This window comes from Agelaius tricolor, unplaced genomic scaffold (genome assembly GCF_023055355.1).
Source record: "Agelaius tricolor isolate 1412-34295 unplaced genomic scaffold, bAgeTri1.0.p SCAF_33, whole genome shotgun sequence".
NCBI classification, from domain to species: Eukaryota; Metazoa; Chordata; class Aves; order Passeriformes; family Icteridae; genus Agelaius; species Agelaius tricolor.
The window spans coordinates 4,566,514-4,591,694 of NW_027269293.1; the positions used below are offsets into that span (position 1 = coordinate 4,566,514).

Consider the following 25,181-nt stretch of genomic DNA (forward strand, 5'->3'; position numbering starts at 1 on the left):
TCAGAGGGCGTGGGCTGGGGGTCCTGGCCCCACCTGGGGCCAGACTGGGCCATGAACCACTGGGACAGCACTTCTGTCCCTTTGGGATGACATTTCTGTCCCTTTGGGATGGCACTTCTGTCCCTCTGGGATCACACTTCTGTCCCTCTGGGATCACACTTCTGTCCCTTTGGGATCACACTTCTGTCCCCTCCTCTGGTGCTGCAGTTTGGGGTGAAGGAAGGGCACTGGGTGGGGGACAGGGCTGGACAGTTTTGTCCCTGGATGGGGACTCTGCAGTGTCCTTTCCTGGAGGGGACAGGCAGAGCCAAGGCCTTGAATGTCCCCAGAGTCCCTCCTGCAGCCAGAGCAGAGCAGGGTCAGGGCAGGTGTCCCTCTGTCCAGTTTGGAGCCCCCAGCCAGGGGGGCACAGGGGCCCAGGCTGGGCATGGGGGATGTTGGGTCCAGCCAAGAGGGGTTTAAGTCTCATTTGGGGCATAAATGAGGCTTTTGATGGCCGGGCCCTGCGTGCCACAGTCATGAGACCTCGTTCAGAGGCCGAGCTCAGTCATGGGATCCAGGAAACTGAATTAAAGCAACTTAAGGAGCTTTTTTCCGAGCTCTGCTCTGGTTTTCCACGTGCTTGTCATATGAACAAAGACGCTATAAAAGGGCAGAGGGGAAGGATCCCATCGGAGGTCGGGCTGGGAGAAGGGGCAGCGTTGGGGAGGATGCCAGGGTGAGGAGAGCAGCACGGTGCTGGCTGAGCTGGAGGGAAGGAGACAGAAAGGACAAGGAGAGGGGAGAATGTGTTGGCTGTTGAGTGAGGTGAAGGCCTTGCAGACAGCAGGGACAGTGGGGACAGAGCTGGGGGAGCAGAGCTGGGGGAGCAGAGCTGTGTCCCCCTCCCCGAGCAGCGCAGAGCCCGACGAGCCCGAGGCTGCACCGCGACACCGGCGGCACCTCCCTGGTGAGACACGGGCAGGGGGGCAGGGGGGCACCCATGGCCCTGGGGACACCACAGCCCTGGGGACATCACAGCCCTGGGGACACCCCGATAGGGCACCCACAGCCCTGGGGACATCACAGCCCTGGGGACACCCTGAGAGGGCACCCACAGCCCTGGGGATACCCACAGGCCTGGGGACATCACAGGCCTGGGGACATCACAGCCCTGGGGACATCATAGCCCTGGGGACACTCTCAGAGGACACCCAGAGCCCCGGGGACATCACAGCCTTGGGGACTTCCAGAACCCTGGGGATACCCACAGCCCTGCGAACACCCTGAGAGGGCACCCACAGCCACAGGGACATCACAACCCTGGGGACATCACAAACCTGGGAACACCCTGAGAGGACTCCCAGAACCCTGGGGACATCACAACCCTGGGGACATCACACCCTAAGAGGGCACCCACAACCTTGAGGGGGCACCCAGAACTCATGAGTGGCACCCAGAATCCAGGGGGGCACCTGGCCCTGCCCTGTTGGCTGGGGCTGGGACAGGGATGGCAGGTGGTGGCTCCTGAGGGTCCCTGAGCTGGGCTGGGACCCTGGGCCTGGGTGGGAATCCATGGGACGGCCCCACCCTGCTCTGCCTGTGCACATCTGTGTGCACTCACACACATGTGCACGCGCAGGTGTGCATACAGGAACCTCTGCACGTGTGTGCACACACACACAGGAGTGTGCACAGACACACAGGGACCTGCACAGACACAGAGGAGGGTGCACAGACACACAGGGACCTGCACAGACACAGACGTGCACACACACGCTCACACGCACACACAGAGGTACACAACACACAGATGTGTACTCACACACATGTGCATGCACAGGTGTGCATACAGGGACCTCTGCACGCGTGTGCACACACACAGGAGTGTGCAGAGACACACAGGGATCTGCACAGACACAGATATGCACACACACACACACACACACACACACACACACACACAGATGTACAAACACACAGATGTGCACTCACACACAGATTTGCACTCAGACACACACTCACACTCACACTCACACTCACACTCACACTCACACAGATGTGCACACACCCCCTCTGCCCCTCTCCTCACCCCGGGGTACCACAGCAGTCCCTGCACCCCCAGCTCCACTGCACCTCCTCCTGCACCTCCCAAACCACCCCAGGGAGCTCAGCCGTGCCAGGGCTGTGCCAGGGACACCCAGGGCTGCTTTCACCTCCGGGAGATGTGTGGCAGCCCAAGAATCTCCAGCTTCCTCTGACCCCCAGCTCCCCTGGCTCCATGGGAACCCCAGGATGCCATAGGATCCCTCAGCTCCCTGGGATCACCCCAGATCCCCTCAGCTGCTCGGGATTTCCCACCTCCCTGGGATCCCCCAGCTCCCCAGATCCCCCAGCCCTTTGGGATCCCCCAGGTCTCTGGGATCCCCCAGCTACCTGGGATCCCCCAGCTCTTTGGGATTCCCCCAGCTCCCCACATCCCCCAGCTTTCCCTGCTCCTTAAGATCCCCCAGCTCCCTGGCATCCCCCAGCTCCCTGGCATCCCCCAGCTCCCTGGGATCCCCCAGCTCCCCAGCTCCCCCAGCCCTTTGGGATCCCCCATCCCTTTGGGATCCCCCAGCTCCCCAGAATCCCCAGCTCCCTGTGCTGTCCCCTCACGTCTCTCCTCTGTCCGCAGGAGCTCTCGCAGGAGTGCGGGGCCGGGCCCGCTGCCCCCTGTGAGCTTCCCTTTGTCATCCTATGCCTGAGCGTTCCTGGAGGCTGGGACGGCCAAGGGAGGCCCACGGGCCGCCACAGCCCCGCGGTGACAGCGCCAGGACAGCACGGCTGGGAGCCCGCACCGGGCTGGGACACCCTGCGGGACGGAAATGTCCCTTGGGGGGCAGAGCATCCCCGTGGGGGCTGGGAGCAGCCCCTTCGTGGCAAAGAATCCTTGTAGGGGCCAGAGCATCCCTCTAGGAACATCCTGGGGGGTGAAAATCCCATAGAGGGATCAGAACGACCTGGAGGAGGGGCTGGGATGCAACCCCTTGGTGTGCCAGGAGCAGCTGTGGGGAGCTGGAGCATCCCCTGGGGAAGGGAAAGGATCCTTTTGGGGTGCCAGAAGAACTGTGGGGAGCTGGAAACATCTGTAGGGACCTGGAGCATCCCCTGGGGAAGGGAAAGGGTCCTTTTGGGGTGCCAGAAGAATGTGGGGAGCTGGAAACACCCATGGGGAGCTGGAGCATCCCCTGGGGAAGGGAAAGGATCCTTTTGGGATGGCAGAAGAATGTGGGGAGCTGGAGAACCCCTCTGGGGTGGCTGGTACCCCGTGAGCTGGGGCTGGGCAGGGGGGAGGCAGCAGCCAGGCCATTGCTCAGGATGTGGATGGGATTCTGGGATGTCACAGAGAACCCTGCCTGGGAAGGAACTGCCATGGGGGACTTGGACCATGGGGTGTTCACTGTAGGGTGGTACCAGGATGAGGTACTGGGAGTACTGGGAGCACTGGGAGCGATGTCACCACCCTGGTGAGCCCATCCCTGTGCAGATGTGACCCCATGGGAGGATGTTCTGGCAGCTCCAGGGAAGGAAGGCCCTGCTCTCCCAGCTCTGTTCCCTTCTCCAGCTTCACAAACCCCCCCTGGCACCTCGTGCTGAGGCTGGAAATGTTCCCATGAGCATTCAGAGAAAATCTCCCCCTTGGGGAGCAGAAACTCATCCTGGGAGCTCAGATGAGGTGATGCAGAGCAAGGAGCAGGGAGTGGGGGTCTCTGGGGGAGGCTCTGCTCACACCAGCATCTGGTTTCCATTTTTTTGGGTTCTTCTCCCAAAACTCGACCCCATTCACCAGCTGGGGGTGGCTGGCAGGGCAGGGATCAGCTGGGGGGGCAGGGCTGGAGGGTGGGGGTGAGATCCCAGGGGACCCCCGAGCCCCCGGCTGGATCTGAGCTCTGCTCTGGGGAGGGAACAGGAGTGAGGGAGGGGCTGCTCCTGGGCCACAGCCGGTCCTGGGGCTGTGGGGGACACCCAGCCAGGAGTGAGGTGTCACCCTGGCACCAGGGCAGGTCCCTGTGTCCCCCAGCGCAGTGTGGTGTCTCTCTGTCACCCTGTGTCACCCAGCTGAGTGTGGTGTCCCCATGTCACAAGGGACAGGTCCCTGTGTCACCCAGCACAGTGTGGTGTGTCCCTATCACTGGGGATACAGTGTGCTGTCTCCCTGTCACAGGGGACAGGTCCCTGTGTCACGGTTCCCCAGCACAGGGTGTCACTCTGTGTCCCCCAGCACAGTGTGATGTCTCCTGTCACAGAGCACAGGTCCCTGTGTCACTCAGTACAGTATGGTGTCCCCCTGTCAATGGGGACGGATCCCTGTGTCACTGTTCCCCAGCACAGTGTGGTGTCTCCCTGTCAATGGGGACAGGTCCCTGTGTCACTGTTCCCCAGCACGTGTGGTGTCCCCCTGTCAATGGGGACGGATCCCTGTGTCACTGTTCCCCACACAGTGTCATCTCTCCTGTCACAGGGGACAGGTCCCTGTGTCCCCAGCAGCAGGAAGGGCTGTGCCAGGTGACTCTGGCCCCGATGCAGTGACATTGCCCCTGCCTGGCTCTCCTGGGGAGGTGAGGGCCAAACCCCTGTCCCCGTGTCCCTGCAGGGTCAGGATCAGCCCCACCCTGTGCCCCCCTGCCCCAGCTTGTCCCCTCCTCCCCTGGAATCAGAGCCTCTGCCTGGGGTCCCCTTACTGTCTGGGGTCCCCCTTACTGTCTGGGTCCCCCTTACTGTCTGGGGTCTCCTCACTGTCTGGGGTCTCCTCACTGTCTGGGGTCCCCTCGCTGTCTGGGGTCCCCTTGCTGTCTGGGGTCCCCCTCACTCTCTGGGGTCTCCTCTCTGTCTGGGTCCCCCTCACTGTCTGGGGTCCCCCTCACTGTTTGGGGTCCCCCTCACTCTCTGGGGTCTCCTCACTGTCTGGGGTCCCCCTCACTGTTTGGGGTCCCCCTCACTGTCTGCGTCCCCCTCACTGTCTGGGGGTCCCCTCCCTTCTCTGCAGAGGCTCAGGAGCTCTGAGGTGCTGGGGTCAGGTTTTGGGGTCCCTTGGTCAGTCCAGGACACTGGGGGGGTTCAGGTCCTGGCAGGGCTGGAGGGATTCCTTGGGGTGCTGAGCAGGTGGGGGAATCTGGGGGTGCTGCTTCCAGAGGAGCTGCCTGGGTGTGCACAGGGATCCTCGGGAGCTTTCCCAGTGCTCCTGACTGGGAGCTGAGTGGGCATCCCAGAAACCTGAGCTAGTGAGGAGGCAACAGCAAGACCAGCATCGATTTTGGGAAGGATTTCCATGTGGGGTCCTCCAGGTCGGGGCAGAAAAAAATATTTTATTTTATTTTATTTTTTAAATTATTTATTATTTTATATTATTTTATTTCTTATTTTATTTCTATTTTATTTTATCTATGAATTTCTTTTATTTCTTATTTTATCTAATTCTATTTATTATTTTTATTTTATTTATGATTTTATTTTATTTTGTTTATGATTTTATTTTATTTTATTTCTGATTTTATTTTATTTTATTTATTTTATCTTATTTCTTATTTTAGTTTATTTTACTTATTTTATCTTATTTCTTATTTTATCTTATTTCTTATTTTATTTTATTTTATTTTATTTCTTATTTTATTTTATTTAATATTTTATTTTATTTCATTTCATTTATACCATTTTATTTTGCTGGTTTGTGAGTTGAAGAAGCACAGGATGAGAATTATAAAGGAGGGAAATACCCCATGTATCTGCACTTTTTTGTGTGTGTCTTTCTTGAAGCTTCTCTGTTACAGCTGAAGTTCTATAAAATACATTTAACCACGCCATAAAAACAGAACCACTCTGTTTCTGTGGGGGAAATGAGCCTGCTCTCCCAGGCCTGGTGGGGAGCTCTGGGTGGGGGTCTCAGCACAGCCCTCCCCCAGTACCAGGGCAGGGTTTCTGCCCGAGGGAAGGCAGCTGATCTCCTGGGCTTTCCTGCTTTTTAGGAGCTCTTTAGGGATTATTCAGCTTTCCCAGGGTCAGCAGCTGCTGGTTCTGCTCAGTGCTGGTTCCTGGGCTCTGCTGGGATGCCGTGGGCAGGAGGAGGCAGCAGCCTGTGCCCAATTTGGAAAACAAAGAGGGTTTTTTTCACCTACCACTATTACAAAACACAACCTTGGAGTCTTTCCCTTGTCCCTCCCTTTGGCCAAGGCCAGCTCCTCCTCGTGCACCTTCCTCTGCATCACCCACTTGTTCAAGGGCATTGCCCTTGAGCCTCCCATCTCTCCTTGCACAAGAGGTGAGGCTCTCCTGGATCACCCTGAACCCCAGGCTGGGCTGTCCCGTGGGATTTCCCCTCGAGGGCTGGGTCCTTGCTGGCTGAGAACAGCCTCACCTGCTGCAGGTGGAGTCTCCCTGCTCTGAGCACCCACCAGGGGCAGCGCCAGGGGATTCCCAGGAGCTGTGGATGCCCCTGTCTGGGTTTGAACAGACAGGTGTATGCTCAGGAAGGCAGGAGCCTCCCCTGAAATGGAAAATGTAAACCCCCTCTCTCTGAATTATTATAACTTTGAAATTAAGGGGCTCTCAGGCAAAGATATGGGAATAGGAATAGCAGTTCTTAACTTGGAAAACTGAAAATATTAATACAATAGTAGAAAAAAGCAAACAAACCCTGCCAGAGTCAGCCCATGCCCTGTCCCCTGTGTGTCAGGGGGTGGCACAGCCCCATCCCATGGGGGCTCAGCCCTCCTGCAGTGCCAGCTGTGGCTCTGCTGGAGCAGGGATCCTGCACAAGGGGGGAGTTTTCCTCTGCAGCTCCAGGGCTGCTGTGGATGGGCCTGGGCTCCCTCTGGCCATGCAGGGCAGCAGAAGCTGCTCCTCTGGCAATGCCCTGGGCAGAGGCTGCTGGGCTGTGCCAGGCTCAGATTGGATCCAGGTAGGAATGCTTGGCTCCTGCCCTGGGCAATGCAGCATCTCCCCATGGGATGCTGGAATTGGATCAGCCCTGCAGGGACACTCAGTGGCCATGGACAGCAGAGATCTCCTGCAGGGAGGGTTGGTGTGGGAGAGATAAAGAAAAAACTGCCCCAAGAACAGCAGAGAACTGCCCCAGCTCTGACAGGTGGTATAATAGAATACACATCCCCAGCCACATCTTCCAACCTAAGACAGCCTCACATGACTGATCCCCACAGGGCTGGCTCCAAGTCCCTGCTATGGGCTCAACCAAAGTGCTGTCACTGCGTGCCTCAGTTTCCCCACTGGTAAATGCAGCTGTGTGACTGCCTGGGGCAAGGAGGGGGCTGGGCCCTCATGGGATGTGGAACCAGTTCTTGGCCTGGACTTGGCCTCGGGTCACTGCCCAAACCTGCCCAGGCTGCTGCTGCTCTCCAGGAGGCCCAAGCTGTGCTGGGACCCAGGGAGCTGCTCTGAGGTGCTCCATGCTGGGGTGGATGGGCTGGGCTGGGGCTGGGGCTGGTTCTTTTGAATTTTAAAAGCTCCCTAGAATGCTTGAGGATGGTTCTTTAGATGATGTTATAATTATCTTTCCATGGTAGTCCATGCTGAGGCAGTGGTCTGTGCTGGGAGGGTTGTCCATGGTGGTGTTAAAACCAGGACCACACTCCTGGTACTAAAGTGATTTCATCATTTATTATAATAAAGAGAAAGGCCTAAAGCAAGGGGCATGGGCCGAGCAGGAGCATTCCTGTTGAGGATGCTGCAGCACCGGTGCTGGGGCTTCCTTGCAACTTCCCTGGGTCAGAAGCCCCTCTTTATCCTGTTTTTTGTCCCTTTGGATTGGTTTCTTTTTGGATCCTTCATTTGCATGAAGGTTTAAGGTGCTTGATTGGCCCATTACAGTTCTGTCTGTTTCTCTCGGGGGTGGTGCACTGTACTGAGGTGTGTTATGGTACGTTGAGTACAGTATTTCTTATAACCAACCTTTTAACCCCTTTTACCATAACTGAACTAATAGCACGTGTTTAACAATTACCAACTATTTTACAACCGTTTCTAGCCTATTTTTAACAGGGGTCCATGCTAGGCATTGATCCATGCTGGGGCTGGTGGTCCATGCTGGAGGCAGCAGGCTGGGGGCAGTGGTCCATGCTGGGAATACTGGAATGTGCTGGGGCAGTGGTCCATGCTGGGAATACTGGGACTGGGGCAACGGTCCATGCTGGGAATACTGGGACTGGGGCAATGGTCCATGCTGGGGTCTGCAGGCTCTGCTGATGTGGTCCCTGGTGCTCCACTGTGGTCTGTGCTGAGGATTCTTGGCTGATGTGCCACAGAGCAAGGAGCCTGTGACCATCACTGTGCCCACAGCTGGCAGCAGGGTGAGGTGGCTCTAGCTCTGGGGATGAACCCCCAGCCAAACCCAGCCAAGCTTGGATTACAGAAACCTGGAATATCCCGAGCTGCGAGGGAACCATGAGGATCATCGAGTCCAACTCCCTGCAGACACCCAAGAACCCCACCCTGAGCACCCCTGAGAGCGCTGGTTCTGCATGGCAGCTCTGCAGCCCAGCCGGACCCGAGGGAACGGGAGCGCTGGAGCCCGACTGGAGCCCAGGAGACTGAGGGGAGGCTCCTCGGGGGCTGCAGCTCCTCCCCAGGGCAGGCCAGGCCTTGGCATGGAGCTCAGGGCAAGGTTCTTCCCCCCGAGGCTGCTGGGCACTGCCCAGGCTCCCCAGGGAATGGTGCCAAGGCTGCCACAGCTCCAGGAGCTCCCAGGGCTGCTCAGGGTGGGGTTCTTGGGGTGCCTGTGCAGGGACAGGGGCTGGGATCCATGATCGCTGCGGATTCCCCTCAGGACACTCCGGATCCCCCTCAGGCCATTCCCGATCCCCCTCAGGCCATTCCCGGTCCTGTGGCCGCTCCCGGCCCCGCCTCAGCCCCGCCCGCCCCGCCCCGCTCTCAGGCGCGCCGCGGGCAGCCCTGTGCGGGCAGCGGCGTCGCGGGGTCCTCGCTGCCGCGCCCGGCGCTCCCAAGATGGCGGCGGGGCCGGTACCGGCCGTGTGAGGCGGGAGTGCGTCCCGGCCGCCCGCGGCTCCTCTGCCCGCCCGGCCCCGCTCCCGCCCCGCAGCCGGCGGGATGCTCAGATCCACCGGCTACTTCCGCGGCATCGACTGCCCGTTCCTCAACGCCGGGGGGTCGGGGCCGGGCCGGGGGTGCCGCAGGCCCTACTGCCATTTTCGCCACCCCCCGGTGGCCCCGGCGCCGTGCGGAGCCTCCGGAGCCTCAGGCGACCCCAGCGTGGGGCTCCCGCTCGGACACGGCGCAGGTACGGCCCGGCCCGGCCCGGCCGCGGTGCCCCCTCACCTTCCCGCGGCCCCGTCTCCGGGTGCGGCCGTTCCCGTCCCCGCCGCCCCGGCCCGGTCGTGCTTTCGCCCCCCGCCCCGTGTGTTTCTCCCCCGGCGAGGGCAGGCCCGTGCCTGGCCTCCTCCTCTGCCGCCTGCCCACCGTTCAGGGCCCGGCTCAGCCCCCAAGCACCTCCGCAGTGCAGATCCCGGGGTCTGCCGGTGTCACCGGCGGAGCCCGGCCGTGCCTTGCCCGTGGCTGTCAGCTCGCCCTGGGGCCCGGGGAGGGTTTGAAGGAGCCGTGCGGCCCCAGCGGGTGAGGGTGGCTGGGCTCGGTGGGATCCCACCGGGTGTTGGCGAGCAGCGTCCCGAGGCTCCGGGACAGCCCCAGCGCTGCCCCGGTCCCGTTCTTTGTCGCTCCGGGCACTGGGCTCACGTGGCGCTGAGGTGTCAGGCCGGTTCCAGAGCTGCTGACAGCTCCCGTTAGATCCAGCAGCTGCCTGGAGCAGGGAGGCAAGGCCCAGGCTGGGCTTGCTGGGCTCTTTGGGGGGCTGTGGTCAGCAGACCCCGCCATGGTCCATGCCAGGGATTGATCCATGCTTGGGCTGGTGGTCCATGCTGGGAATACTGGAATGTGCTGGGGCAGTGCTCCATGCTGGGGCCAGTGGTCCACAGTGGTCCATACTGGGAATACTGGAATGTGCTGGGAATACTGGAATGTGCTGGGGCAGTGCTTCATGCTGAGGCCAGAGGTCCATGGTGGTCCATACTGGGAATATCAGAATGTGCTGGGGCAATGGTCCAAGCCTGTGAGGAGCTTGTGGGGCTCAGGGCACTGCCAGGCTTCTCAAAGGCAGCCTGGCACAAACCCCCAGTGATTGAGGCAGTCATGGAGTGTCCTGAGCTGGAACAGACCCACCAGGATCAATAGTGAGCTATTGTTGGCCCTTCTTCCAGCAGCTCTTGTCATTTTATTTATACACATTATTTGCTGTTCTGCTGATTTATAGGCAGAAAAAAGCCTTCATTCTTCTCCCCAGAAGAGCATTCTTTATGTCAAAGCTTTGTTATTTCTGTTAGGTATAATGGGATAATAATGCTGGTGTGGACAGTCTCTAATAATCTGAAGCAGAAATTGCCAAAACAAAGCCTAGCTTGTGGTTTTTTTGTGTGCTTACTTAACTTTGGGTTGCTCTCAAGTTTGGAAGAGGATTAATTATTGATGTCTCCTGGTTACCAGGCCAGCTTACCACCAATACTAGTTTAGTTTAAAATAAAAGAAGCATTCTCAGGGCTGTCACAGGCAGATAATTGTTAGAAAGACAAAGTTTTTTTTTTTCCAATTTTAAAATTCTTTTGAATTTTAAAAGCTCCCTAGAATGCTTTAGGATGATTCTTTAGATGATGTTATAATTATCTTTCAGTGTGCTGTTCCTGCACATCTTTAAATATCTGAATGTCAGTTTTGGAACTGGAATTGCTCATTTTGGCCAACACCAGGTGCTGCTGTGCTTGGAGGTGGAAGTGGGGAAGGGAAAACCTCTGTGTGCCCCTGGGAAGTGTGTGAGGCTCCCAGAGCTGGCTGGAAGTGTTGGTGTGAGCTGAGTGTGAAGGGCAAGAAAAATACCCCAGTGCCTTGCTAGGCTTGGCCTGGGCATGTCAGACACAGGAGAAGCAGCCTGAGCTTTGGGGAGTAAGAGTTTCCTTTCAATCATGGAATTGTTAAGGTTGGAAAAGCCTTCCAAGGTCATCAAATCCAACCTTCAGTCACTGTGGTCACCACCAACCCCTGTCCTCTAGAGCCACATCCACACATTGGTTGGACACTTCCAGGGATGGGGACTCCACCACTGCCCTGGGCAGCCCCTTCTAGTGCTTGACAACTTTTTCTATGAAAAAAATATGTTTTCTTAACTCTATATTCTATATATTCTGTATTTTATATAGTCTATATTCTCTATATTCTTAATTTCTCATAGAATTTCTCATAGAATTTCTCGTAGAATTTCTCATGGAATTTCTTATGGATCCTTATGGAATTTCTTGTGGAATTTCTTGTGGAATTTCTTGTAGAAATTCTTATTAGAAATTCTTATTAGAAATTCTTATTAGAAATTCTTATTCTTATAGTCTTAATATTCTATTCCATTCTTATTTCTTAATAGAAATTCTTATATCGAATCTATATAATTTCTATATTTTCTTAATATCCAACCAAATCTACAGCACTTAGAAGAGTTTTTTTGGCAAAGAAAAGCCCCAGTGTGGGCCTGGTTTCCCAGGGGGAGGTTCTGTCACTTTGAAAGAAGCAGGATGACGAGGCTGAGCTCCAGGCACTGCTCCCTGCAGGCAGCTCAGAGCCTGTTCCTGCCTCTTTCCCAAACTCTTGGCATGCAGCACATGGCACAGCTGGCATAACAGGGAGCTGTGAGTTCTGTCTCAGCTCAGGGTTTGCTTCCAGACATTTTTTAATGTTGGTTCTGTGTTGGCTCCCACCTGCAGAGCTGCCCCAGCCCTGGGCACCAGCAGCAGGAGGACGTGGAGCTGCTGGAGCCAGGCCAGAGGAGGCACGGAGATGCTGCAAGGGCTGGAGCCCCTCTGCTCTGGAGCCAGCCTGGCACAGCTGGGGCTGCTCACCTGGACAAGAGAAGGCTCCATGGACACCTGAGAGCCCCTGGCAGGGCCTGAAGGGGCTCCAGGAGAGCTGCAGAGGGACTGGGGACAAGGCCTGCAGGGACAGGAGCCAGGCAATGGCTCCCAGTGCCAGAGGGCAGGGCTGGATGGGATCTTGGCAATCAGGAATTGTTCCCTGGCAGGGTGGGCAGGCCCTGGCCCAGGGTGCCCAGAGCAGCTGGGGCTGCCCCTGCATCCCTGGCAGTGCCCAAGGCCAGGCTGGACAGGGCTGGGAGCAGCCTGGGACAGTGGGAGGTGTCCCTGCCATGGCAGGGGTGGCACTGGGTGGGCTTGAACAAACCATAACCCACAAACCATTCTGTGATTGTGTGGAATTCTTTCAATGCCCAGCTGTGGCTCAGGGTGCTCCCAGCTGTGGCTGTGGCTGCAGGGGCCAGGGAGGAGCTGCCTCTGCCTGGGGAGCTCCTGTGCTGAGCTGAGCTGGGCTGAGCAGGCAGAGGGGGCAGTGCCACTGTGTTTGTGTCCCCAGTGGAAGGACACGACTGCAGTGAGGATGCCAGAGCCTGCATGGAGCTGTGGAAGATCAGAGAGGATGGCCCTGGATCCCTGGCAGTGCCCAAGGCCAGGCTGGACAGGGCTGGGAGCAGCCTGGGACAGTGGGAGGTGTCCTTGCCATGGCAGGGGTGGCACTGGATGGGCTTTGAGGTCCCTTCCCACCCAAACCATTCTGAGTTTCTGTGATTCCAATTGAGAAATGGGAAATGAGCAATGGACCTGCTGCAATCTCAGGCTTTTAGAACAGACTCCAGCAGGTCACAAAATATTCCTGATTCCTGTAGGAGCAGGGAGACACTTCTGCAGTTATTTTGCAGTGCTTGGCTCAGCTTGCAGGGAAGGATTCTGGTTGAAGTGCTCCTCTCATTCCCTGCCTGCCCGAGGCTCCTGGCCTGGAAGGATCTGGAGGATTTACACTAGAGGGTGTAGTAGCTCAGCCAGAACCAGGCAACCATCTTCTGGGAGCAGCTTCTCATCCCCCAGGGCTTGCTCCCTGCCAGGGGAACTGCCTGTCTTGTTTTGAAGTAGCCTCCTAACCATGCACGTGGCCAGGTCTGACCTATTTAATCACATCACTCGATAGAGAAGCTTTAAAAATGTCATTTTTTTTGCCAAGGCAGGTGGGTTTCTACACCAAGAGCTGCAGCACAGATTGGTGTTTTCTGGGATGGTGCCTAGAAAAAAAAGGATAACATCTAAAGGAGCAGCCTGCTAAGCATATTGATTTGAGGCTGGGGCTGGCTTTGATGTTTGAGGATCACCAAAGGATTGGCAGGAACCCCAAAACTCTTGGTGCAATTTCATAGCTTTGAAAGGAGCTTTTGAAAACTGCAAGTGGAGCTGGCCCTGGCAGGTTGTGGGAGGGGGGGGATGTGCACATGTGCCAGGTGGAGCAGAGAGGATGTGGAAAGAGGAATTAGTGGGATGCAGCACTGTTCCCCCCCTTTTTTTTGCCCACCCTCACTGCTCCAGGCTTCCCAAGGTTCAGGTGTTCATAAATGATCCCTGTTTTTCACACACATTGCTAGAGTGCTCCCAGGCCCTGGGGGACAGTGGTGCAGAGCCCTTCATGCCCCTTGGAGATCTGGAGGAGCAGGACTGAGTTTTCCCTGACTGCTGCTGGATTGTCAGGAGTTCCCTTCCCCTTCCCCTTCCCCTTCCCCTTCCCCTTCCCCTTCCCCTTCCCCTCCCATCCAGAAGCAGGTCCATAAATACAAACATGTTGAGAGAGGGGGACATTTGAGCTGGAGTCTGAAACATGGAATGCTTGGTGTGGGAAATCTGTTCCAGTATTTTTTTGCAGGGATTGCCTGTGTGGTAACAGAATGTGGGTGCCTTGGAGGATTGTGAAAATCCTGTGCTGAGCTGAGGCTGATGGGCTTTTTGTCCAGGACTGGGAATCTGGAGATTGCAAATTCTCATCCTGACTTGGCTGAAGTGCTTTTTCCATCTCTGAGACGACTAAAACCCACCTGCTTCAGAGCAGGATGAAAAGATTATTGAATGTGTGTGAAGTGCTTTGAAAGCGTGCGCTGTAAGGAGGAGGGAAGAGCTGCCTTCAGTCCTAAAAGCGTCTTTTCAAGAGCTGTAGAGGGGAAAAATAGGTCTCTCTTTAAAGTCGAGGTCCTGAGTATGCTGAAAGACATAAAAGAGGCATAATACAGCTCTTCATAAATATCTTAAGGTAGGCAGCCCTGGTTTGCTGGTTTGATGCTGTCTGGGGGTGTTTTGGACGTGGATGTTTTTGAACCCAGAGCAGAAAGCTGCTCCCAGGTCTGGAGCTCTGAGCTCTTTTGTCTGCATTGATCACAGAATCCTGGAATGTGCAGAGCTGGAAAGGACCCACAGGGGTCATCAAATCCAGCCCCTGGCCCTGCCCAGCCACCCCAAGAACCCCACCCTGAGCAGCCCTGGGAGCTCCTGGAGCTGTGGCAGCCTTGGCACCATTCCCTGGGGAGCCTGGGCAGTGCCCAGCACCTCGGGGGGAAGAACCTTGCCCTGAGCTCCATGCCAAGGCCTGGCCCAGCTCCAGCCTCTCCCTCAGGTCCTGATCCTGTGTTCTTGTGGGATGGGAAGAGCCAGCCAGGCTTTCAGCACCTTGCCTGAAGTATTTTGTTCTGCAGTGGAGGGCACTGAGCTGCTCAGCAGTTTTCTGATGTGGTCCAAAGCTTGTGGAGCAGTTTTCTGGCTGTGTGGATTTTCTATCTGGGTGTACAAAGCTTTGCTGGTTAGACCTGGATCAAATCTGTGGAAGGTGTCAGGGACAGAGTTCTGCTCCTCTGTGTGATTGACCCAGTGAGCTGCTGCAACACTATTGGGCTCAGGTCAAGTGTGGAGAAATCCTTGGGCTTATCTCCCCAGCTTTATCCCTGGATCCTGGCACTGGTGCAGGGAGGCATTCACTTCTCCCTTCTTCTGCCCAAAAGCAGCCACAGAGGATGGCTGTGACCAGGATGATCCCCCCGAGGTGCTGGGCACTGCCCAGGCTCCCCAGGGAATGGTGCCAAGGCTGCCAGAGCTCCAGGAGCTCCCAGGGCTGCTCAGGGTGGGGGTGTTGGGGTGGCTGTGCAGGGACAGGGGCTGGGATCCATGATCCCTGTGGGTCCTTTCCAACTGAGGATATTCTATGGCTCTGTGATACTTGGTAAAACCTAAAGAGGTTCTTTAATAGTTAAACCCCAGCTTTAATCACCCCTCACTCAAGACAGGGCCAGGTTCCTCACACAGCACTGCTGAGGGGCTGTGCCTGTTTGTGGCAGCAGCCTTGGCACAGGTTGGGATTTAGAGCCTTGCTGTGACTCACATTGCAGGCCATGTTCACGCTGTGTTGTAGAAGGGATGACAAAACATCTTTCCCAATGCATTTTCCTTCCTGGAACTGATGTTGTGCACAATCATCTCAACAGAGAGATTTTATTACTGTATTTGCTACAGCAGAAGTGGAAGCCCAAGTGTTTTCAGTATCATTTCACTGACACAGCAAAGCAGGTGTTCAGTGTTGGGTGCTCCAGTCCATGAACTGGGAGGGGGCATCAATTCTGCTTCCCCCCCCATCTGTGTTTAGAAGAATAATTACCAAAATGCACACCAGTGGATTTTATTTTTAACCAAGTTTTGAAATGAAGAGTGAAGAACCAGTTGGTGGTGAGGTCGGGGTGTGTCTTTTCAGCAGTCTGAGATTTGTGGTGATTTCCCTGGTTGGGGCGTTCCTGTGGGTGGGCAGGTGCAGGTGCCCTTTGTGCTGGGACTTCAGTGTGGCCTCACAGGACACTTCCCATATTTGGGTTTTCTGTGGCTGTGGGGAGATTTCCCCCTAAAAATCCAAGTCTCCCCACGTGGGGCAGTTCCAGATGTGTGAAGAGCAGGAGGGAGGAGCAGATCTCCATCAAGCCAGCAGGATTTAGGGTTTGGCACAGCTGGAGTTGTGCCAGTGCTGGTGAGTCCCCGGCTCCTCTCCGCCCGCCCAGCAGCCGCCCTGTGTGTGCAATCCCGGCATTGAAAACCTCCTCTCTTCCCTGACATTTGAACACTTCCTCTAATTTATGTTTTTAATCTCCAGCCAAGCCCCGCCGCTCCAGCGGGAAGCACAATTCACTAATCCAGAGCTCCCCGGAGCGAGCTCCGTGCGCTGTGCGGGGCGGAGGCGCCTGGGGGCTCCCGTGGGCTGGGCAGGCAGCGACGGGCAGGGCCAGGCTGTGTCCCAGCCGTGTCACCTCCTCCCCGGGCTGTGTACCTGCCGTGTCACCTCCTCCCCGGGCTGTGTCCCTGCCGTGTCCCTCCTCCCCGGGCTGTGTCCCAGCCGTGTCACCTCCTGTCCGGGCTGTGTCCCTGCCGTGTCCCTCCTCCCCGGGCTGTGTCCCAGCCGTGCCATCTCCTGTCCTGCTGGCCCAGGCTGTGTCCCAGCGCTGCCACCTCTTCCCCTGCTGGCCCAGGCTGTGTCCCAGCCGTGCCATCTCCTCCCCGGGCTGTGTCCCAGCCGTGCCACCTCCTCCCCGGGCTGTGTCCCTGCCGTGTCCCTCCTCCTCAGGCTGTGTCCCTGCCGTGTCACCTCCTGTCCTGCTGGCCCAGGCTGTGTCCCTGCCGTGTCCCTCCTCCCCAGGCTGTGTCCCAGCCGTGCCATCTCCTGTCCTGCTGGCCCAGGCTGTGTCCCAGCGCTGCCACCTCTTCCCCTGCTGGCCCAGGCTGTGTCCCTGCCGTGTCACCTCCTCCCCAGGCTGTGTCCCAGCGCTGCCACCTCCTCCCCGGGCTGTGTCCCTTCCCTGCCACCTCTTCCCCTGCTGGCCCAAGCTGTGTCCCAGCCCTGCCACCTCCTGCCCAGGCTGTGTCCCATCCCTGCCACCTCTTCCCCTGCTGGCCCAGGCTGTGTCCCAGCCGTGCCACCTCCTGCCCAGGCTGTGTCCCAGCCGTGCCACCTCCTCCCCGGGCTGTGTCCCAGCCGTGCCACCTCCTCCCCGGGCTGTGTCCCTGCCGTGTCACCTCCTGCCGTCTGGCCCGGGGGCTGCAGAGCTGCGGGTTTGGGTCGCACGGCCGGGGGTGGATGTTTGCGGAGCTGCTGCGCACAAGGTGTGGAGCTCAGACCAAGCTGAAAGCAGCCGCAGCTGGGGAGTGGGGAGAGGAGGAAGAGGAGGAAGAGGAGGAGGAGGTCAGAACCTCCCCCAAGGTGAGGGCAGCAGCTCTAGGAAAGAGGAAGGGGCTCGGGCAGCCCTTGCAGACGCTCTGGACCGCGCCGGGCCGGCAGCACCGGAGGGCGAGGGCGGGCCCGGGGCTGGTCCTGCCCCGGTGCCCACAAAGTGCTGTGTCAGCATTCGCGCTCCGCGTGCTGCCGCCTGCCCGGGCCGGGGCAGCTCCAGCATGAACAAATACCTGCAGTGTTTGTCGAGCCCCGGCAGCTCAGGTAACTCTTCCTGAAGTTTTTGGCGTCCTGCGGGGTGAGGTGGAGGTTTGGGGGGTGCGGCTGGGAAGGAGCAGCTGGAGAGAAGCGACTTCTCCAGGGAGGTTTCACGTGGTGGCTATTCATTGAGCAGGGACCTGAGTGTCACCTGCCTCTGGAATATGTGTGCCGTGCAAAAAGCCCACATTGGCTTTGGAGGGTCTGGTTTACAAGGGTTTTCTTTCCCCTGTGGATTTTGGATTTTTATTGAAGAGAGGTTTGTGCTGGGGTGTTGGGTTCTGTGGTTCAAAGTGGCTGTGGAGCTGCAGGTGTCCGAGACCTAAAGGAGCTGCAGAGTTTTAATTCCAGCTTTTGAATTGTTTAAAGCCAGACAGGTTTTAAAAACAGTTGAAGTTTTGCTTTTAGCTTTTCATACATCACAGCAAAAGTGTTTTTAATATAATAGAATTTAATATAATACACCTTGAAAGGTGTTTTTCTTTAGCTTTCAACTTTGTTTTCCAAATATTCAGTTGTGACTAAGTTGAAATAGTTGAGTTTTGGGCTTTGTGGGTTTTTTTTCCTTGTCTCAAGCGGGAATTTTTCCCCCATGCTAGTTAAAGAATCAGACAGGTGTTGAGAAGATAACTTATCTACAGCATGCCAGAAAAAGGCTGGAAAATTAAAGGACTGGTCAGTGTTGCTGCTTGTGACTGTGCTGGTTGGAGTAAGTTTTCAAGGTGAAGTTGAATGGAGAGAAGTCGCCAGAATACTCGAAATATTTAATTTTGCTTTTTCTTTGAAAAGAAGACTTGCTCTGCTAATTGTATTTTTGAGTAGATCCTTCGTTTTATTACACAGGAGATGTGGAAATGGTTTCTGGGCTTTTTCTCAGAGGGAAAAACCAAGTCTCTGTTAAGTTTGTTTTGGATTTTTTTTTTCCCCAAACAGAATTTAAACTTCTGTATTTTGAAGAGTAACTTTATTGCTAAAATGAGAGGGAGAATGGAAAGATCTCCAAAGAACCCAAACACTGAATATCCAGATTTTCAAACAGTGAGACTCCTTCCAGCCTGTGCATGACAGGCTGTGGGGTCAGGCTGTATTTTGGGTGCCAGTCTTTGTCCTCTGCCTGTCCTGGCCAATCCAGCCAGTTGGGATTCTCACATTTTTCCTAAGTTATGGGAGCAATATGTCAGTGGTGTGATTTCCTCTTAGGAAAATGTCTCACAGACCTTGATGCTGTTCTCCAGCAGCGTGGGTGGGGCTGTCAGTGATCCTGGGCATGGAGGGATGGCCGTGATGGGTTGGTGTGGGCCAGGTCATCCTGTCCTGGCTTTTGCATCCCTGGATTGAGGGGGTGTTGCTGGGTGAGGCAGTGACAGCCCCAGGAGTCTTTGGGGACTCCCTGTGAGGCCACCAAGAGGGTGAAGCTGCCGTGCTCAGTGGCTTGAGGACCTTTCAGATTCTTGTTTTGCTGCACCAGAGACAAAACTGCCTGTGAGAAGTGATACTTCCAAAAATGTAAAAGGTTTATTAAAACCTTATCAAAAATACAACAGAAGACTGAATAAAGAAAATATTACAGCACCTGCAGCAGAGGATTTTTCCCACCACGTGCTCACCCACACAATGGAGATTTTGCCTTTTAACCCTTTAGCCCCTCCCAAAGTTCTGTCCATTGGCTCCTTTGGTGTCCAGTGGTGGAGTTCACTTCCTTAAATCCTGATTGGAGGTCAGGTGCGGCCATAGTAACAATCCCACCCTCCCAAATGTCCCAAACCCAGGCCCCCCCTGACAACAGCACAAGGGGGGTAAAACACAACTATAAATCTATAAACTTCTCTTAATACATATACAGGATATTTGCCTTTTAATTGTGAGAGTCAAATATTGCATTACTCATCTATCACATGCCCAAAGTTGTGTTGCCTTGAATAAATTGAGGAGGTGGGTGCTGCATCCCAGGTTGTTTCTGTCTGAGCTGCTTGGTGGGATGTGCCCTGATGAGTTTCCTGCTGAGTTGTTCCCTGATATCACTTCCAGCTTTGGAAGGACCCTCTGGAGCTGCTCTGGCTGAATGAACCCCCTTGGGCAGGTCTCTGTCTCAGGAGATCAGGACTGGGGACAAGGCCTGCAGGGACAGGAGCCAGGCAATGGCTCCCAGTGCCAGAGGGCAGGGCTGGATGGGATCTTGGCAATCAGGAATTGCGGATTCCATCCCTGGAATGGAATTCCCAGAGCAGCTGGGGCTGCCCCTGCATCCCTGGCAGTGCCCAAGGCCAGGCTGGACAGGGCTGGGAGCAGCCTGGGACAGTGGGAGGTGTCCCTGCCATGGCAGGGGTGGCACTGGATGGGCTTGAACAAACCATAACCCACAAACCATTCTGTGATTGTGTGGAATTCTTTCAATGCCCAGCTGTGGCTCAGGGTGCTCCCAGCTGTGGCTGTGGCTGCAGGGGCCAGGGAGGAGCTGCCTCTGCCTGGGGAGCTCCTGTGCTGAGCTGAGCTGGGCTGAGCAGGCAGAGGGGGCAGTGCCACTGTGTTTGTGTCCCCAGTGGAAGGACACGACTGCAGTGAGGAGGGACAGGAGCCAGGCAATGGCTCCCACTGCCAGAGGGCAGGGCTGGATGGGATCTTGGGCAGGAATTGTTCCCTGTGAGGGTGGGCAGGCCCTGGCACAGGGTGCCCAGAGCAGCTGGGGCTGCCCCTGCATCCCTGGCAGTGCCCAAGGCCAGGCTGGACAGGGCTGGGAGCACCTGGGACAGTGGGAGGTGCCCAGGAATGAGATGGGCTTTGAGGGCCCTCCCAACCCAAACCATTCCCTGATTTCTCTCATGGCACTGCCTGTCCTCAGTCTGGGGTGGCTGAGCTGAGCAGGCAGCTCAGGGTGCAGTGCAGAGCTGGGGTCTGGCTCCTCTTGTCCCTCAGTGTGACCCTGGGGTTCAGCCCTTGGGGACAGGTGGCCCCATTGGCCACAACACCTGGGGAAACCAGCACTGCCCTGCTGGAACCCAGCAGGGCTAAAAATACCTTGGAGTGAGAGATGACTGTTCAGACTGTTTTTCAGTCTTGCTAATATCAGACTTTCTTTTCTCATATTAGCATCCTTTTTTCCATTAGAGAAATGACTGTAGAGGTTCATGATGTACTTTGAGGCTGTGGCATTAAATGCCTCCCCTGAAGGAACAAATCCAAGAAGTTCACAGGGTTTTTCTGCCTCTAATGCCTCTCAAACCTTGCTTCCTGGTGTTCCTTGACCAACACAGGGTTATCTCTGCTTTTAACACTTAATTTTATAATTAGATTTACTTTTGAAAAACACAAAAATGGAGCAAAACAAATCCTTGGACTAAGGTTGAAGAAACATTTTTCTTAGCTCCCCTTTGCTGCCCTCCTAACCTATTTCCTCTGGATGATTATTTGAAATGTACTATTTTAAATCTCAGTGTTAATTATTTCCAAGTGGTTGCATATTATTGTTAAATTAATTGTTGGAAATTTGCTTTGGGTCTTGGTGAATGAGCTCTGTGCCAAAACCTGCCATTTCTTGTGTGCTCTTGAATTCTGAAGAGTAGCAGAACTCAGGCTGCTGGTAAAACCTCTCTGAAACATTCTGTTCTTGAGGCACCACTCTCCCTTCTGTGAAGTGTTAAATGCAAAGCTCAGAATGATTTTCCAGTGGTGATAATTTTTCTGCAATCACAGAGGTTGTCCCTTTGCTGAGTGCTGGCACTGTAAACACAGCGAGCTCTTAAGCCAACAGAGCTGTTCCGATGACGTGAAATAAAAATGCCTTTATTTCTTCCTTTTCCAAAGAGTCTCCAAACAGCTTTCACCTTCCCCACCTCCACATGAATTCCCCTTTTGTTGCCAGCTGCAGGTGACCCAGGGCAATGGGTGCCTGCAGCAGCAGCAGCAGGGCTTGAAAATCAAAAAGAGCTGTAAGATCATTGTCCAGCAGTCAGCCCAGCCACTAAACCATGGCCCCAGGTGCCACATGCACACCATTTTTGAGCATTTGCAGGGACAGGGACTCCAGCAGTTCCCTGGCAGCCTGTGCCAATGTCTGACAAGTCTTCCTGTGAAGAAATGTTCTCAATATCCAATTTAACCTCCCCTGGCCCAGCCTGAGGCCATTCCCTCTGCTCCTGTCCCTGTTCCCTAGAGCACAGCCCGACCCTTGGGCTGTCCCCTCCTGTCAGGAGCTGTGCAGAGCCACAAGGGCCCCCTGAGCCTCCTTTGCTCCAGGCTGAGCCCCTTCCCAGCTCCCTGAGCCTCTCCTGGTGCTCCAGCCCCTTCCCATCTCTGTTTCCTCCCCTGGACACCCCCAGCCCCTCAGTGTCCTTCTTGTGGGTTCACTACAAGAAATGTTCAATGTCTTTTAACCCATGCTGGTCCCTCTGCAGCTTGGCCAGCAAAACCTTTTGTTTGGAATTCCTAATTGCTGTAAATTTGAAAGTTTCTAATTCTTGCAGCCTTTTTGGCTGGCAGCAGCAGCAGCAGCTGAGTAGCTCTGTTGGATCTGGGAGAAGCAGTTGTCATCCAGTTGTCCAGAGCAGCTGTGGCTGCTGCATCCCTGGCAGTGCCCAGGGTTGGACAGGGCTTGGAGCAGCCTGGGACAGTGGAAGGTGTCCCTGCCATGGCAGGGGTGGCACTGGATGAGCTTTAAGGTCCCTTCCAACCCAAACCAGTCTGGGATTCTGTTTCCCACATGCATTCAAGAGCTGGAGTCCTTTTCCAAAACCTGCAGGTTTGCATGATCGTTACAGCTCACCTGTGACACATTTGGGCTTTTCTGTAATTAAAGCATCTCAGCTGTGTGCTGTGGTAGGCCTGGACAAAAGAAAGACAGACTTTTCTCTGGAATGATTCACTGTAAAATAAGTTTTACCTTCACACAGGTGACCTTGTCCTCCCACTCTTCTTTAATGTCAGCCTTGTTTACTGCCCTTGCCTGTTGCCCAAACTAGAAGGACCAGTGAGGATTCTGGCTCAGAGAAGCTTTGTAATAATCCAGCTCCACCTTGGAACTGAAGCCTCGTGTCCCTCAATCATCCTGACAGTAACCAGGGAAAAAACCCATCAGCCTGGTTTTTTAGCTAGAATCTTGTTCTGTGTTTCTATATTTTCTCTGCTGCAATGGCTGATTTAAGCACAGCTCAGTTGGGTGTTTTCTAAAGCAGCTCTGGGTTAAATATAATGGTCTGCATAGAGACCTCTGTGTCTCTATTAATATAACAGATATAATTCTTAATGATATATTAATAATATTAACAACTTGTTTAATATTAATGACTTGTTTTCTATAATATTGATGGTAACCTCACCTTTTGTTTCTCATGTATCTGAGATACAATAATTTATTAAAATAGTTTGTACTTTGAAAAGTGTTTAGTTCACAATCCTGCCAGGAGTTGGCATCTCAAGTCTCATTATCTCGTGATTCCCAGGGGTCAGAGCAGATTCTGCTCTCCACCCCTCCAAAATGAATTCCTTCACTAGGAGTGCCTCAGTCCTCCTGCTGCAGCAGAGCAGCAGCCCCAGTGCAGCTCATCCTGCACCCCCTGAGTGCCCAGCTTAGTGAAGAGGAATAAAGGAGAACATGAAGCAGACTCCTTTGAGGTCAGCTCCCAGGGCAGGATCCTTCCCTTTCCTGGTTCCTGAGAGTGTGGTTTGGCAGTTGAAAAGCTGATTTCAAATGGCAGGTTGAACATCTGTGGTTTGGAGACTTGTGTGCTTATGCCTCATCATATATGTATACATATAAATAGATATAAAATTGATATAAAATAAATCTATAAATATAAAACTATAAATAATCATATAAAACATATAATATAATATATAAATATAAATATCATTTTAAAAATATAATTATTTCACAACTATACTAAAATATAAATATATAAATTATATAAATTATATAAATGTTGTACATGATATAATATATATAGCATAAATTATATTTATATATAGATAAATATATATATTTATATATTTGTATAAGACTATATTTATGTTTATATATTTATATGAATAATATTTATATATTTATATATATTTATATTAATCTAAATATAAATAAATATAGTCATATATAAATATACATTTCTATTTATATATAAATATTTTTGTATGGATGTTATAATATATATAAAATGTTGTATATATAAAATATATATTTATATATATTATAACATTTATACAAAAATATGTAAAAATGTTATATATGTATTTAAAAATATATTTTTGTATATTTTTTTGCATAAATTAAACCTCTCCTGCCGTGTTTCTGCTGCATTCTCTGCAGATGCCTCGTGGCCAGAGGGGATGGTGCTGATGGGCATCCTGGAGCCTCTTACCCAAGTCTTTCATGGGCAGGCAGCCTTTGATCAGCAGTGCTGGAGAATCCATCAGGCCTCCCCCACACTTGCACAGAGCTCTTTCCCTGCCCTGTCTCACAGCCTGTGGCATGTCCTGAGGTTATAATGTGTGTTTTCATCATTCCAGCCACAGAAAATGTGCCAGGAGTTTTGTGCTGGAGATAAGCAGCAGCCACCATGTCTGTGCTGGGCTTGCCTCCTGCTTGCCCTGATCCTGATATGTTTAAAATAGTTTGGTTTCCTGCATGTACAAGATGGCTTTTGTTTAGTTAGGGTTTGTTGCTTTTTTTTGGCAAGTCTCTAGATCCAGACTCTGAGTTCTCTGTTTGCAGGCCATCTGATATTTAGCCCTGCATGAATTATCAGCCTTTCAGCTGTTCCCTTCAAATATTTGTGCTGCATTTTAGGTTTCAGTCCAGATTTAGAGGGTAGTGGCTGACTCCTGCAGGCTTCAGTGCACTGGTGCTTTCTGCCAGTGTGGAGCTGATGTTTCACCCCATGGTCAGACATGAGCTCTCTGCTCCTTCTCACTTCTTAGGCTGATCTTATCCCTAACAACTCTGATAATCTCTACATAGCCTTGCCTTGATGCTGCTGCTGTTTGCATATGGGTTTGTTCATATTTTTGCCTTGTTACCTGCTTTTCTTCAAGGTTTCCAACCAGGAATTGCTCTGTCCCTGGTTTGTCCCAGGGAGGAGCACACCTTGGCTTTGGGAAGACTCTGGGTGTCATCATTACAGCTCTCTGCCATAGCTGGAGGGGAACTGGCTGCAGAAGTAGCACCTTGTTCCTGTTTCCCCACGTTTGTGGCTCTGAGCAGGGCTCAGGCAGGCCTGTGGAAGGGGGTGACATCACACTGCCATTGCCCCAGAGTCCCTGTTCAATCAGGAGCTAATTGATTTGGAAAAAAACCTTGCAAACCCAAAGGGATGAAAAGTATTTTCTGAAACTGCTGCCTTTATTTTAACCCAGCCTTTTTCATTCTGCTTCCTTGGGGGCCAGTTCTGCCAACCACTAGACAGATCCTTTTCCTGTTGCCCAAGGAAGCTTTGCATTTATGTATTGTCTCTAAAAAACCCCAAACCTACCCCTGCCTCCCCCCAAAAAACCCCAAACCCCTTAGTCTTATGAGAATGATAGAAACAGCTCTTTTAACCCTGTTTCTGACTGTTATGAGAAATTCTCTCATCCCTCTTAGACGTGAGATTTTTTTAATTTTCTGTTTTCTTTCTGTTTGCTTTTTGTTTGGTTCTTATGCTTATCCATGTTGGAGAGGCAGTTTTGTACTGTCCTTGTAGCAGAGAACAAAAAGCTCCTCTGGAATGTCAGCACCTAGAGATGCTGTGATAAAACAAGGAATAAAAACAGCTCAAAGTCAAAAAGCAGCTGTTATTGTTCCTGAAGCTTCTGTCATTGAGTCCTGGAAGGATGTGGGTTGGGAGAGACTTTAA

General features: G+C 53.6%; 1 protein-coding gene across 1 annotated transcript in view; it reads left to right on the plus strand.

Annotated features, from left to right (window-relative positions):
• The first annotated feature begins 8,944 nt into the window (after positions 1–8,944).
• REXO1 (RNA exonuclease 1 homolog) overlaps positions 8,945–25,181 on the plus strand; it is a 49,708-nt gene continuing 33,471 nt past the window's right edge. Inside the window, exon 1 of the mRNA XM_071451569.1 lies at positions 8,945–9,268. Within this exon, the coding sequence (XP_071307670.1) occupies positions 9,079–9,268 (190 nt within the window). The 5' untranslated portion in view covers positions 8,945–9,078. The remainder of the gene's footprint in view (positions 9,269–25,181) is intronic.